The sequence below is a fragment of the Anabas testudineus genome, chromosome 18, assembly GCF_900324465.2.
Source record: "Anabas testudineus chromosome 18, fAnaTes1.2, whole genome shotgun sequence".
Taxonomy (NCBI): Eukaryota; Metazoa; Chordata; class Actinopteri; order Anabantiformes; family Anabantidae; genus Anabas; species Anabas testudineus.
Window position 1 is genome coordinate 17781582 of NC_046627.1, and position 16946 is coordinate 17798527.

The window sequence follows — 16946 nt, forward strand, 5'->3', positions numbered from 1 at the left end:
TTAATTCCTGCATAGAAGATAATTTTTCAGCTGCCAACAAGTTATTTAACCCTAACTGATGCAGGTAGCTTCTGATTTCTTAAACAACCATGTCAGAAGGCACATCCTGTGGTCGTGGAAAATATGTTAATCTGTTTTAGGAGGGTCAAGTTATTGACATTAACAAGCAAAGAAAACATCTGAGGAGATTGCTGAAACTGCTAAAACTGGCTTAAGAACTGTCCAGTGGAAGAAGGCCATGTGGTCTGATGAGACCAGATTTACCCTGATTCAGAGTGATGGGAGCATCAGCGTAAGAAGAGAGGTGGGTGAAGTGATGTACCCATCATGCCTAGTGTCTATGCTACAATCCTGTGGGGGCAGCACTATGATCTGGGGTTGCTGCAGTTGGTCAGGTCTAGGTTCAGCAACGTTATGTGTCCAAAGAATGAAAAATAAATGTTGTGACATTGCAGAGGCCACAGTGAATGAGTACCATAATAAAAGCTAAAGGCGGTCCAACGAAATATTAGTGTGACTATTTTTACACACTAATACTAATAGCAAAAATATGTGTTTCATATTTGGAATGCTGCCAAATGTTTTCAGGTTAACTAAGATTATACAAACAAACAGCAGCATGTTCGCAAAACTGTCACAACAATACAGCATTTTTGTTTTTTCTATTTAGTTCTAATTTTATTTTCTATATTTCTTTTATGAGTTGAATTAAATCAATTTATTTTATTTTTATATTTTTATTTGTTTTATTTTTATATGTATAGTTTTATTTATGTGTAAGTGCATTGATATTTATAGGTTTGGTTAAATTCCTGTCGGATTTATACCACTTGACTACATATCCCATGAAGCACCGCGGTGATACGACATCCGGTGAAGCCGGGCTTCGAAGAAGAAGAAAATCTAGGTTGGTGGTGGGTCACTGGAGAAACGGTCGCCAGCTGCTCGGACACAGAGGACGTGTTGCAAAATAACCTGTACAGGTCTGACATATAAAGAGATATTGTGTATTTGTGATAAAAGCAGTACCAACATTTTAACTGGGTTTTTAAATAGCGAGTAAATACAGACCAAGCTACAAAAACAAACCAACGTCGTCACCTTGCTGCTAACTCCCGCTACGTTAACTGTTTGCTAACGCTACTTTTCTAACTTGTGTGTTAATAATAATTTGTTGTCTGCTATAATTATAGTCTGTCGTGCTTTCTTTTCCTTTAGATTAAATCATGCTGCTTCGTAAAGTGAGCCAGTCTTCCGCTCTGTGCGGCGCCATTCTCCGGATTCCTCCTATGCTATCTGGGTATGTATGCTAGCTAATATTTAAAAACGAGCCTTAAGCTATTTAAGAGGAGTAGAAATGTTTTTATTGATGTTTTAATTCTTGTCTGGGCTACAGAGGACAGCGTCAGGCCGGGGCTGTGGTTGCTGTGCAAAACGCTCGTCAATACGCAAGTCAAGCTGCAGAGGTAAGTAACCTCAACATTATTTTGCAATATAATAAATATAACCATTTATTTGTTCCCCTATGCTAACTGAATGCCGTGCGTAGAATATTTAACTAGGATTATGTTTATTGTCTTGTTTGGCCACATGCTTTGGCTGGATGACATAACATTGACGCTGGAAGTAGGGGAAAGTTCACTGGTCACATGATTCAGTCATAAAGGTGACACCGTCAGTGTGGGTGACCCTGCAGCTGTCCAGAGAAGATGGTATTCATGTTGAGCTTCACATTGTTGCAGGATGTTATCAAAATATAAACTATTCAGTCATATATTATTATTTATATAATGTTTGGGTTATCTCTTTCCATGGCACTACATTCAATCCAGCTATTATTAGCCTATTTCATCCATCTTTAGATTTTCTTTGTTCTTATTGTTGTTGTTTTTTTATTTTGAATTAACATTATTGTAGTTTAGATACTTGAAAACAGGCAACACATCAGGAATTTGTTACACTTTTCACAGCATAAAGTTGCTTAAGGCTGACACAGCTACTTGATGTTAGTGTCTAAACTTTAGATTAAGGTAATAACTGGAGTTTTGTTCATATGATAATGAGAATTTTCTTAACTTGACATTAATCTGTCTAATTAATCTAATTAATCTGGCAATAGTTTCATTTGCTAAATGAAGCCAGGGTGAGTGGATGGGCTGCAGAGAAGCAGACACTATTAAAGAGCCTTTGTTTTGCTTGTTTTTTTTTTTTTGCCTAATAACGTGTAGCAGAGTCTTGGTCTGGTATAGATGTTTTGAGAGTGTACCTATTAAATAGTATTATTATTGCTACTAAACATCCCTTATTACTAATTTTAAAGCATAGCCAGTCTTAGCACTTCTTTTAGTAACCTTGGTATAGATTTATTTATTTATAGATATTCACTATTTTTTCTGCCAGAGTGGTTATTAATTGATCTTTATCTGCAGATCATCAGCCTCAATTTAACATTGTATGTACATATAAAATGTTTAAATGCAAACAACAAAGTCAAGAATATTGCTGTATTAGACCACAGGGTATATTATGTGATCACAAAGAGCTGGAGGTGTCTGAAATGAGGCTAAACAATTCTTTTTTTCTTGAAATGAAATGCTTCCTAAAAATAGATTTCAAGAAAATAACCAGTTAATAGCCGATGCTTGATCTCACTATGACTGAAATAAAGCTTTTACTTCAGTTCACTGTGATGTTAAATTGTGGAAAGAGTTTCAGTAACACATTTACTTGTATTATATTTGCTTTTCTTTAATAAACTCTGACATTTCAAGGTCACTCTGATGTATCAATTTATGATTTGTATACTAAAAATTTACAACAGCTCTGTCATAAATCCAATCATTCAGATTTATTACAGGGCTTGGATTAAATAGTTTGAGCTAATTTCTGTTTAACCTTTATTTTGCTCTTAATGTTTAGGCAGTGCTGGAGAAGCCAGCAGCAGTTGGCACTGATGCTGCCACCACAGCGGATAAGAAGACAGCTGCTGCTGTATGTTCATTTTCTAATTGTTGTTATTACATAGTGATAATGTTATCATATTCTATTAGGTCAGTACACGTCAACTGAATCAAATTAGTTAGGTTTAAGGTTAGGTACGATTCACTGTAAAGTATTTGACCTCTTGTAGCAGTAGGTGGTTGTTTATTTTTTGTTTTTTTGCTGCAAGCTAGTAAACATGGAATGTAAACATGGATACAAACAATGCAGGTAGAAAAATGTTTAAATAGACAGAAAATGCATTCAATATATTTGTTAGCCCTCAAGGATAATGAACCGTTGCCCATCAATTGTCAAAGCAAACATCAAGCAACAGCTTAAAAACCAAACAGAGCACCCTTAACGAAATGTGCACTAGCTGGGTTTGTAGTAGCACAAGCCTTACGATGTCCAACTTTATTCTTCTCAGGAATCCAAATCATTTGCTGTCAACATTTTTAAGGGACAGATTGCAACTCCCCAAGTGTTTCCATTCCCCTCGGGTAAATCAAAGAATATTAATGTTTTTGAAATTTCAAATGTTTTATTGAAAATCTATGTAGAACTGAAAACAAAGCTGCAGTGTAATCATGTGTCTGTGCTGTAGCCCTTAGTGAGGAGCAGGAGCAGTTTCTTCGAGAGCTTGTGGGGCCCGTCAGCAAATTTTTTGAGGTATTTTTTTAGACCTCTTTGCCCTTTGTCTGACTCGCAAATGTTTTATATCTCTGATACTCATCCCTCACCTTACATGTTTCTGCTATGTGTGAACAGGAGGTAAATGATCCTGCCAAGAATGATACCTTAGAGAAGGTGGAGGATCAAACCATGGAGGGCCTGAAGGAGATGGGTGCCTTTGGTCTGCAAGTGCCAGCTGACCTCGGTGGCCTTGGCCTCTCAAACACACAGGTTTGTCTGTATTTATTCTTTACATAAATATTAGTAAATACATGGTTATAGTGTGATACACACACTTTGCTATGAGCCTAATGTGATAATGTCCGCCCATCCTACAGTATGCGCGGCTGGTTGAGATTGTTGGTGGTCATGACCTGGGAGTTGGTATTACTCTGGGAGCCCACCAGTCTATTGGTTTCAAGGGCATTCTGCTTTTTGGGAATAAAGCCCAGAAGGAGAAGTACCTGCCTAAGCTTGCCACAGGTATGAAGACCAGCATTTGATATTTCATGAGTATTGTGATGTCTGTGCATTTTTTCAATATGCCTATAATAATACATTTAATGCACCCAGAGACACAGTGCATGTCAGATACATACTTTTCAAAAGGTGTTTCGGCCCCTGGGCCAATGGGGATTCAGTTATATCCAGTATTTTTAACAGTGACCTGAAGCATTTTCTTGCAGCAGCTAAATCAGATACATCAGTGTATTTATAAATAAATATAAAATTTGTCCTTAAATCTATTCCTGCATCTTTTGTGTCATGTCAGCCAAAGTAGAAATGTCACAAAAACTTTTTAATTGAACTGAGAAATAGCAGAATCAAATGTAGGGAAAATAAAGAACATACAAAGGAGTAATTTTTAGCATGCATGCATTTGACACTGTGTGTGTTCCTCAAGGTGAGCATATAGCTGCCTTCTGCCTGACCGAACCAGCCAGTGGCTCTGATGCTGCCTCTATCAAGACCACAGCTGTTCAGTCATCCTGTGGAAAGTACTTCACTCTCAATGGAAGCAAGATCTGGATCAGGTGAGGAAACTTAAAACACACAGTTTATATGTATAAATGTGCTTTTTGATACTTTTACCACAAGGAGGCATCAGTGTACAGTGTTTTGTGAACAGTAGATGTAGCAGTAGTGTGTATAAGCTTTTTGTTTGTCTTCCAAATGTGATAAACAATCTGCTCCTGTCAGTAATGGAGGCTTGGCTGAGATCTTCACAGTATTTGCCAAAACACCCATGAAGGATCCCAGAACTGGAGAAATTAAGGACAAGATCACAGCCTTCGTCGTGGAGAGGAGCTTTGGTGGAGTGACACAGTGAGCACACGTCTATACATTTATTGAAAGTTTATCGCTACTCTTATTTGTATTTCAGCTATAATTGACCTTTTCTCATGTTTAGGATTTCCCTTTCCGGCGTCCCTAACTCTCTCTACTCTCCTCTTCTTACTCACAGTGGCCCTCCGGAGAAGAAGATGGGCATCAAGGCATCCAACACAGCTGAGGTCTATTTTGATAATGTCCGTGTGCCAGCTGAATGTGTGCTGGGCGAGGTGGGAGGAGGTTTCAAAGTGGCAATGAACATCCTAAATAACGGGAGATTTGGCATGGCAGCGGCACTCTCCGGCACCATGAAGTCAGTCATTGCCAAAGCTGTGAGTACCAGCAAGATAAATGTCAATAGGATAGGAAATGCAGTGAAGTGTGAGAGAGGAAGAGCTCTGCTTATAATTTAGACAGTATAGCTTCCACTTACAGCTTTATGCCTCTATAGGAGCCAATGTGTTTCCTATGTGCTCTTTTGATTCTTATCTTTTTTCGTGTGTTATACCCCTTCTTTCAATATTTCCTTCGTTGTGGGTTCGAGGGAAATTCCTCCTATTGTAGTTCACAATGCGTCTTGTTGCAATGCAACTTCCTGCTGAGGGCTACAGGTGCTGAAGATACAAAAGGGCTTTGGTCATGTATGCTGCTTTTCTCAAACAACAGACACAACATGTCAGCACACAACTGTCTTAAATGTGATCATTATAAACTCAGTATCACATATAGTTTGTATTATGTTAATACAGCAGCATGTTAATGTGAAATACATATAAGACAGTATTCATTAACTGAAGTGAGAAATGTGAGTCAAACTGTTTAATTGTTGCATCATCAGAAAAACCTGAAGGTTATTTCCCTACACCACTGGAAACGTGACATAAATATTTCTGTGCAATAATCACCTTTTTTTTTTTTGCCAAGTTGTTACATTACAAGAGGCGAAACGTCAAAATGAAAACACTTAGATCTAACATTTTATACAGAAAATAATCCTATCTGAACCACACTTAGTTAGTGGTTAGTGGTGTAAGAACATTAACTAATTTGTGCTCCGAGAAAATGTGATAATTTCACATTAACAATTTGTGCTGATTGTCAGATCAAACCTTGTGCCGTCATTGTAGTGTGTCTTGTTTTCTCGGAGCTATAGAAAACGGACGGCTTGTTTTGTCTTATCAATCACATAAACCAAAAAATATTCTGTTTACAAAAATGTAAAACATGGAAAATAAGCTAATTATCACAATTGAAAAGCTGGCAACATTTCACACATTGTTTTTTTTCCCCAAACAAGTGGTTAATCCGCACATTGTGTCAGCACTACAAATGCACAAGTGTGCAAGAGCAGCTCTTTTCAGAAATCAGGGCAGAGGTTTACTAGTTTACTACAAACAGCTTGATTCTCGGAAGAATATGAATCATGTGTGATCTCCCTGCTAATTCAAACATGACAGAATCGCTATCGTTCAAGAATGAATTTGAATCAGGACCGCAGCCCTATTACATCCTCATTATTATCTTACTGTTCTTTTTGTCCCCACGCAAAATTTAGCTTATCAGTTCTGAAACTTGTAAGAGCTTATATTCATCTAGAGCTACTGTAGGAATTTTCATCCAGTTAAATTGAAAATTTTAATTTAATTTAATTTTCTGTCTTTAATGTTTTATTAGCTGAGTGGGAGAAGTGTGAGCCAAAAGAAAATTTGCTACCATGAATGACCTGTTGAGATGGTGAAGATATAAGTAATACAGCATGAGAAAGTCAGCCCTTTGAGACACCCTTTGTTTACAACAGCTCTGTGTTTATATACTGCAAGTGAAGCTTCATTTCAGTTGTTTATTTTCAGGTCTTGTGGCAATTTCTTTGCAACCAGAAAGACTGTGGCCACATTGAGCTTCTTCCTCTGTGCCACCAGTGTTGCAATTAACCGCAACAGTAGTCTTGCCCATGACTGTGCTGCATGTTAGCCTCAACAGTCCTGTTTTGCCTGACTAAACAGAAATGGGACCCCCCCCCCCCCCCCTCCAGGTCCCCCCCAAAAAAGTTTAGTTCCAGCCTGAAAATAGGAAGAATGGCAGAATTTAAACTTTGTGTGATACAGTTTGCAGCTATAATGACTTGTGACTGTGACCATAATTTTGCCTTTTTCCTCAGGTTGATCATGCAGCCAACAGAACCCAGTTCGGGAGCAAGATCCACACCTACGGAGCAATCCAGGAGAAGATCGCCCGCATGACAATGCTACAATATGTCACAGAGGTCAGATGACCTCACAATAAACTGTATTTCTTCTTTGCCTTAAACATAGTCACTGTTGACATGACTGTTTAATGTTATACTAACCACAACACGTGTTTCCAACCTAACAAGGCATTTAACACACAAACAGATGTTTTAAACTTATACAATGACAGTGTTATCCTTACATTGTTGTGCACTAATGGCAAAAAACATTAATTAATACCTCTGTGTTTTTATCTGCAGTCAATGGCGTACATGATCAGTGGCAACATGGACAGTGGAGCGACTGAATTCCAAATAGAAGCCGCAATCAGCAAGATCTTTGCCTCTGTAAGAACTTTATTATTTCAGTTTTATTGGCTTAACAGGCAAATCAGAAGTGCTGACAATAATTAATTTCCTGATATAATATTTAGAAAGTTTTGCATTCTTTAGTTTTTCTTATTTAGTATAGAGAAGTATAATAAGTAATATTTTACTTCTTTCATGTGCAGCAAAACAGAACATCTGTTTCGTAATATTTTATGTTCCTTATTCTGTGGAAAACTGACAACTGAGGAAGTATGTATGTATTTGTTTACTGAATTGAACACTGACTGTGTGTGTCTGTGTGTGTCTGTGTGTGTTTTTTTAAAATATTGTGACAGGAAGCCGCATGGGCCGTGACTGATGAGTGTATTCAGGTTACGGGTGGCATGGGTTTCATGAAGGTGAGTGTTCTGTCCACATCCCATTACATGCAAATGACTGAACTGAATCTGATTCTAGAAATTTGTAATCACCTAATGGAGTTTAAAAAAAAGTTTCACAATGTGAATGTGCAATGTTTCAGAGATGAGTGAGTAAACTGCTCACGTTTTACACTTTTTCCAGAATGAAATCACCTTTTAGGAACATTCTAGTCCCCCAGACAGCACCTCTTTTGGTGCAGGAGCCTTTTGAAATGTAAACATTTTAGAAATTTAACAATACAAACAAATAACCCTAAAACTATTTTAATAACCAGGAAATCTTAAGGTTCTTTGTGGAGATACCTCTACAAAGCTGTTTTTGTGTGAGTGGGTCGCTGTTTAGTTTTCTGATGACTCTAGACACAGTCCTGCCAACCAGAAAAGCCAGGGTCTAAGGTCCCACAGTTCCTTCTCTGAGGGAAGCATTTGTACCAAGCCCAGAACAATTAGGATACAGTTGGTGCTGCAGACTAATCAAACACAAACATAAAGGCTGCTACATCTTGAGTACAGTGTTCATTCACGCAATCTGCAGCCATTGTAGTAACAATGTAGTAACAAGTAACAGCAGTAACAATGTTATGTAAATAATGGGGGAGCTTACTGGAATTGACATTGCCTTCTTGACTTATTAACCTATGTTGACTTTTATATTGAAAGTCATTATAGAATAACAATCAAGTGTGAACAAGTCAACAAGAGGAACCTAACTCTGCTCAGAGATATAACATAGTTGTACGTCTTCTGTTTAAACATTGCTGTTGGGAGGCTGCCGAGAATGCAGCAGTGGCTCAGAAGTTCTTTGTTTTTGTGCAAAATTGTGTATTCAACATAAGTGGTAATATTTGCCTTTATTTGCTGTAACTTTTTTCTTCATGTTTATTTAACCTCTGATTTACACATTAACCTTTCATTTCTGTCAGCATTTTATCAGTGAAGATACGCTGCCCATCCAAAAAAAACTAAAATCACACGCTAATATTTTATTGGACCGCCCTTTAGCTTTGATTACGGCACACATTCTCTGTGGCATCGTTTCGATAAGCATCTGAATGTCACAACACAGTTGCATAAATTTGTCACCAATATCTTGTTTTGATGATGGGAGAGTTGAATGCTGCACAACTCTAGCACATACCAAAGATTCTCCCTGAGGTTAAGGTCTGGACTCTGTGGTGGTCAATCCATATGTGAGAATGATAAGTCATGCTCGGTGAACCACTTACTTACAATTTGAGCTCAGAGATATAACATAGATGGCCTTGTCATCTTGGAATATGCCCGTACCACCAAGAAAAAAATCCATTGATGGAATAACCTGGTCATTCAGTATAGTCAGGTAGTCAGCTGACCTCATTCTTCGGGCACATAGCGTTGTTAAACCTAGACCTGACCAACTGCAGCAACCCCAGATCATAGCACTGCCCCCACAGGATTGTACGGTAGACACTAGGCATGATGGGTGCATCACTTCACCCGCCTCTCTTCTTACCCTGATGCTCCCAGCACTCTGGAACAGGGTAAATCTGGACTCATCAGACCACATGATCTTCTTCCACTGGACAGTTCTTAACCCAGTTTTAGTAGTTTTTCTTTAGATGTTTTCTTTGCTTGATGCATGACAATAATTTGGCCCTTTTGCAACAGATTATTCAATGGTAGGCTCTTTTCTATTTACTTTACCTGCAGTGTATAATCAGCCAGTAGTAGGCTGATAGGTGATACGCTTTACTTCACTACAACTGTAATGATGCATAAGCAGACAGCTTTGTTTCTATAAGTATATAGCAGCACATACTATGTGCCTTGTGGTATTGAGTCACATAGTTGCTACATGCAAGGAGCTCCTGCACAACAACATACTGAAACCACAGTTTTTTTTCACAGGTAAAAAACCATCACAAACAGCACAGGAGCAGACTATTGTGAGCAACCTCAACATGAGGGGGCGATGGGAGGTTGTGTACAATATAATACATCTCTGCTGAAAATAAACCAGATGATATTTATAGCCATCTCTCGAACAGACGTGCTGCTCTGCCAGGCCTCCAATACAGTGGAAAGTATGCTTGATCATGGAACAACACGTTGAAGCACTGAACACAGCAGCAACCCCTGTGCAAACTGTACTCTGCAAGCAATTTTCAGTGCCGGTTAAGAAGTTAATTGTGAACATAGTTGTTAGATATGAGCTGTTTACAGCTGAAATGGAGTTGACAGACTTAAGATAAGAAACAAGATTTGAGTGTTTCTGTTCACAATTCGCATTTTGACTCACAGCTTCATTTCACAAAAATGTCTAGCCAGAGATGTGCCCTGTACGTTTTCATTTCTGCTCTTCTAAATAGAATACATTGTAAGTGCTGCCAAAAATACAACCATGCAGAATTAATAAGTGCAGAAGTGAATAGTGACTGTATATACTTCTGTTAGCAGCTTGTGTTTTCACTACCTCATTTTAGTTTGTGTCATGAGCTAACATCAAAATGTCTTCGAAGTATAACATAAGATTAAAAAAAAAAAAAGCTCAGGCGTTAATGTGCATTTACTTATGAGTAAATTTCTCTACAGAATGTTTTGTTATTTTCAATGCGGTCTTGATAGTAGATTATGGGTTGTATGTGATTGTTGCTGATTTAGAAGAGCTGGAAGATCATTGTCTTTCTATGTCTGTTATCACAGGACACTGGGTTGGAGAGAGTGATGAGGGATCTGAGAATCTTTCGAATCTTTGAGGGCACCAACGACATCCTGAGACTCTTTGTGGCTCTAAATGGCTTCCAGGTAACACGAAACCTCTTTGGTGTATTGTATTTTACATGCTCAGCTGTGGTCTGATAAAGTAAATGTGTGGAAAGTACATCAGCACTCTGTAGAGAGGAAGTCATTTCTGTGTTTGTAACTACAATTAATCAGATGATGGAAGATTGTTCGAAAATCTGCTCAAAACCAACTTTACCTGAACTATAGAATTAAAAGTAGCTTATATGCTGTTTATAAAGTTAAAGGCAGTTTATAAATATGTTTGAGGGAAACTGCACAAAAGCACACATCAGCAGCCTACACTAGGAGCATTTCACATATCTATGACAATGAAAAATTACAGCGTAGCGTATGAACTGCTGTCAATGACTCATCAGGATGCATTTCATTAGCACTTAAAGAGTGCAGTGAGTGAGGTTAGCGTACATAAAAATATACTTCTGGTGTAAATGCTGCAGCTTCTTCTGTCCTTGCTGTGTCTCTGTGACCAAGGGTGGAGCTCAGCGCCTCCACATAGAGCAGACAGCAGGCAGGGAGAATGCTTCTACTAGTTAATGACTGCGTCGTTACACTTGACTTGTTACTGTACGCGAGATACAGGAAAGTAAAAGGCCAAAAAAGTAGTTTAATATCTGTTAAACCCACACAAGCTCTCAAAATAAATATCCCACCCCCCTGTTTTCTACAGTTTGATAGTGGTTGCTACAAATGACATAAAATCTCCTGAATATCAGATATTTCCACTCTTGAGTCTGATGTCAGGCTTCTGAAGCCTGACTGTTTCACAACCCATAACTAAATATAAGCAACATTCAAATTAAAACTAAATAAATAAATAAGTGTTACATGGAGGAGTTATTTTCTTTAGGACTGTTGTTGGTATAATAAGTTTTAATTGATAGGAAACAAGCAGCTCACCAGCTGAAATGTCACTGAATTTAGACCGGTACAGTCCACACACTTTTATTGAGATAAAGGCCACTCAGAAATCACTTGTGACAAGACTAAAACTTTTATTTACTTTACTTATAACTTAAGGATAAAACGGCTGCCTTCACTTAAGCAGATTTTGTCGGTATGTCACACGTGTCCCTCTGTGCTTTCCTCCAGAATGCCGGTAACCAGTTGAAAGGTTTACAGAAAGCCCTGAAGAACCCACTTGGCAACGCGGGAGTCCTTGCTGGCGAGCTCACCAAGAGAGCAAAAAGGTTGCATCTCACAATGCTGGGGGAATCTCTCTGTGTACACTGTATGACAGATGCTGTTCATTGTGCCAGTTCAGAAACAGAAACTATTTTATTTGAGTTATTATCGTACATATTAAAACTGACTTCCAGGATATTCAGTTCCTCTTTGCAGGAATTGTAAAGTTTGTTTAAAGATTGTTTACTTACACTTGTGCGTTGCCAGCACACTTACAGCTACCACAGGCTTAGAATTTCCTGCCCTCTTCATTTTAATGTGATTGAAAACTTCCCACAGCTGTTTGGTTAATGCTCTCAGACAGGATCTGTTTGAGTGCTTTTACAGTGCAGGCAGAGCTTTATCTTATTACATTTCTCTAATGCAGATGATTTTCTGTAATGTTTCCGTATCTCCGCAAGTTAACACTGAATTGCTGAAAGCACTTAACGCTTAACAGGATAACAAGAACAACCTAATTCTGTGGCTTTGACAGCTGCTTTCTGAAGTCACACTTCACTGTGATATGAGTGCAGATCACAACAGAATCAAGCTAAAATGTCTGACTATCTTCAGCATCATCAGCTGGTGTATGAGCTTATTTCTGTTCTAGTTGAATGATATCAGGTTAGTCATATGTCTGGTGAGTAAGGCGTGCTGCACCGGAGAAGAGATGTATATGTGTTAATTTCTACAGATTGCACCTCAAAGTTGGCATTTGTAAAATTTGAAAACATATTGAACTTCTGCTGCTGAAGTCACATTTCAGGAAAGTGTGTAGTTCAGCTGTTTGTGTCCAGCAGAAGAAAAAACTTCAGTCCCAAAGCTGAACTTCAAGTTTGATTTATTCGTTTGTATTAATAGTAATTCATCCCTAATTAGTTTAATATGTGTTGAACAACATCAGTGTTGGGGAGAATCAATCACGTCAAGAATCGTATCAACCTCGTCAGTTCAGTTTTACTGATGAATGAATATGTGAATGCGTTTATTTATACTTCTCCGGCCATGTTGCTATAACACCGTCTTCTCTCGTCGTCTTTGTAGGAAGGCAGGTCTGGGCACAGGTCTGACTCTGCAGGGAACCGTTCATCCTGATCTGGCACAGAGTGGTGAGCTGGTACGTGACAGTTTCCATTTTAAGGTTTTTATCAAGGGGCTTACCCAGGCAGCTGGGACTGAGTGAGTGGGTGTCCAAATGGCAGATTGGTACGACCAGCTAAAAAGGGATTTTTCAGCTTTTTTGCACTTTAGTTTCCATATTGTATAGATTTCCATATATATATCTTTGTTGTCTGTTTTAGACAGTTAAAGCCATTGAACAATTTGGAGCTGTGATTGAGGAGCAGCTCATCAAACATGGCAAGAAGATCATTGGTGAGTGAGTGTGTGTGTGTGGGAGAGCAGATGTTGTGGGTGTTGAAAAAGTCATTTCAGACTTGTGATCGCTTTTAAGCACTTCATAGGAAGGATTTGTCAATATTCATACAAATGTAGTATCACAAATTAAAATTAAGATCTTATCATGAGGAGTATTTGTTTTGTGATAGTATAATAAATTAGTTTCCTTTTTCAGACGAACAGTTTGTCCTGAAGCGAGTCGCAGACTGTGCCATTGACCTCTACGCCATGGTGGTCGTCCTGTCCAGGTACAGAGGCGTTCAGAAACGGTTTCACTCCTCCTCTGCTTTTCAGGCTGCACTGCTCTGCACCCACTCATCTTTTCTGTAATCTACCTTTTTTCCACATACAAACTCCTACGCGGCCTAAAGCGACGTTTCATGTTTCGCTTTCCTCTCGTTTGCAGGGCTTCACGCTCTCTGAGTCAGGGTCACGCCTCAGCTCAGCACGAGAAGATGCTGTGTGAGACTTGGTGCATGGAGGTAAGTACCTCTTCAGGACCACGACATGCCGTCGTCGACGCAATTTTCAGCTGTGTCCTCTGCATTAAAACTAGTGCTCCATTCTCTATAATTTCAAAGTTATTAATCAGTAATATTGTTGTCAAAAAGATGTGCACAACGTGAGAAGAAAGGTGAAATCTCATGATCATTGGTTATTGTCTTATTATATTTGCTCTCATGTAGAATGTGTAGGGGGGAAATATTTAAATAATATAACTTCCCAACGTCTACATTTTTTAGTAGAAAACACATTTAAGCAACACATCTGTACTTTGAGAACAGTTGGGTATAAAGGCACCATATAATTCAGACCATTTACATCATTCGAAAACAGCAGCTAGTTGCATATCACTAACATAATTATTATTGATATTTATTCCTTATTGATCATTAATCTACAGAGTTCAGCTTTTTTTATTTATTTTTCCTGCCAAGTTTTGAAGTTGTAGAACAAAGTTATTTTATAATGAAGATATAATAACATAACATAACACATCACTGGATGATCCATTTAGTGTGTCACGTTTGGAAAAATATATAATTTGTTTTCAGAACTAGACTAAACAAGGATGGAGAATTGACAAAGTAGTGTACCTGCTGCTATTCTCTTGAGGAAATTCTTTATTTATAAAATCAAAGTGCAGCCGAACTTCATCAGGGAATTTTCTAGGATGTTTCTACTCATTTCTCCATAATGTCGGCGTTGGTGTGAAGTCTTACTGCCGAGCATTTTATCACAGAACAGATTATTTAAAAATGGAGACGATAAATATTAACATTAACATTTGTGGAGGTGAAACATTTTTACTTCATTTGTTGTTCTCTTTTATCCCTCAGGCTTATGAGAGAGTAATGAGCGACATCAAGACTCTGCGCTCCAGCGATTCCAGAAAACTCTTTAAAAATCTGCGGGCCATCTCGACAGCCACGGTGGAGAACGGAGGAGTGGTGGCTCCTCATCCTCTGGGCTTCTAAACGCAACACTCTCCACATCCCCTGTTTCTTTTCCTGTTTTCTTTTTCATTCTTTTTTCTGTGTTTCATAAACCACTTTCCTCACTGGACTTTATCAAGTTTGTCATTGCTCCATCATCAGTGGTGAAATGGCTGCAGTTCTCATTTACTCAAACAACACACATGCACACAGGCAGCAAGCTACTGTACAAAGTGCTGATGATTACGAACAACTTGGGAGTGAACCACCGCTGTACGTCATGACCAGTGACTGTAGTCAACAATTCATGTTGCGAGTTTCTTGCTGTCTGGGGCTGAAAGATTTCTTCATTTATACATGGGAAGTACAATTTAAAGCTTAACGTTCTGGTTATCAGTGTTGGTGTATGAACCTGTTCTGTCCCTTATTTATTGATTTCCAACTCCAGACCTCTAGAAAATGCATCATTTCCACAAGTCGTTCAGCCCCGTTGCCACCTGCATATAAGATCCTCTGTTGACTGAATGTCTAAGATGTGTGCGGAGCCTCAAATGCACCATTTTCTGCACCTGTTTTTCAGCTTTTATGACCATAGCTCCATAAATGATCACACAATTTAATCTGTTGAAACAAGTTATGCTGATATTTTTAGTTTTTCTTTGATTAATAATAAATACAACAACATCAATGCAACTTTGAGATAAGAAGCCAGTTAGCAGGACGCTTGGACTGTTCGAAGCAGACGGACACATTTTGCCCTTAGTACACTTGGTCTACATTGTGTTCAAATGTATATAATGGTGTGTTTATGTACGTTAATGCCTTTCTGCATGTTAGTTAAGTTCACTCAGTGCTCATCACAGAAACATTACAGCCTTTGCCTTAGAAGCCAGTCCACAGATGCTGGTCATACAGAAAACGTGCAGGTTTTTTGCATAACTTCCAAAATGAAGTGTTTATTTAATCAGTATAAGGTTGTAGGCGTCATTAACTGTAACAGTAGATATTGAACTATCAGTCTGCAGACCTCGTTTTAAGATATTAGTCAGAAATAATATTTTACATGTTGGATTACTGATCGTGTGTACATGTAAGACGAGGATTGAAGTACTTAGTGACGTTTTAGTCTGTCGAAGCATCCATACAACTTAAAGGAGGTCTGCACACGTCCTGGCTGCCTGGTCGTGTAAAGTTAGACATTATCTCATGCCTTTAGATCATGTGTTAACTGATGAAGGCGCCAGACGATTATATTTCCTCTTTGGTGGAGTTGCCATGATTGTGCAGGTCTACTTTGAGCTTAGCAAAAAATTGTGATTAATAAGTGACATATGTATTCATCTGCCTTATCAAATGTCCCTGTTGCTTGATTTGTACGACCATCTTTCTGTTATTAAAGTGTTGCTTGGTGTTTATGTGAATGCAGCTTTAACACACTAAAGTATAGTTGCTGTTTTTTTTTTCTTCTTCAAGCTTTCGTAACATTTAAAATCTGATTAAATATCGAAGATCAGCAAAATTGGAGCGAAGACTAGCACCCACTTTACCGCCAGATCCACTTCCGAATTCTGCTGTGTGTCTTCTAATCTACATATTTGCTTTCACTTCTGCAGCGCAGGCTCTTCCAGGGCAACAGCAGTTTACAGGAATGCCAGTAAATACTTTGCCATCACATGAGTGCTGCAGCATACATGCTGCTTTGAAATAAAAACAGGAACCCCTTCCTGCTCTTTCATGTAAGCAACTCCTCGAGTGATAATGCTCTGGGTGTGAGACTGAGGGCTGTGGTTAAAACGTTGAAAATTCCCCATCTTGTGTGTTTCTAACTGTCAAACTCAGCAACTGTGCCAAACAGCCAAACCAAAAACGGCAGTCAGCCTTTTCCTGGAGTCACTTCCTATTTGTTACATAACTTATGTTCCTCAAGTAAATACCGGGAGAATCTGGGAGAATTAAAAGGAGGATCGAGCCAAAAATCAGCTCTGCTTCAACAAAATTAGCTTTTTTTAAAAAATCCAACTATCCATTAGGGAACAGTTAATAAAATACTGAATATTTTGGGAAATACAGTTTGTTAATGTGAACTAAAGCCAGGATACTGTTAACTTCCATTAAAACTAGAAACTAGTTGGTCTCTCTGAACGTAGCAAAACCCTTTAAAACTCACTAAAACACATAAAAAACGGATTAATTATTATACTT

At 38.5% G+C, this 16946-nt stretch overlaps 1 protein-coding gene across 1 annotated transcript; it reads left to right on the top strand.

The window, feature by feature from the left end:
• Window positions 1-864: 864 nt before the first annotated feature.
• On the top strand, window positions 865-16185 carry acadvl (acyl-CoA dehydrogenase very long chain). The gene is made up of 21 exons (XM_026353082.1): window positions 865-983; window positions 1219-1300; window positions 1397-1466; window positions 2920-2991; window positions 3410-3482; window positions 3587-3651; window positions 3751-3885; window positions 3993-4137; window positions 4559-4688; window positions 4855-4980; window positions 5120-5318; window positions 7145-7249; window positions 7475-7561; window positions 7879-7941; window positions 10645-10746; window positions 11836-11933; window positions 12955-13027; window positions 13212-13284; window positions 13484-13556; window positions 13715-13790; window positions 14649-16185. The coding sequence occupies exons 2-21, from the start codon at window positions 1227-1229 to the stop codon at window positions 14784-14786; spliced, it is 1977 nt and encodes a 658-aa protein (XP_026208867.1). The 5' UTR covers window positions 865-983; window positions 1219-1226; the 3' UTR covers window positions 14787-16185.
• Window positions 16186-16946: the final 761 nt, after the last annotated feature.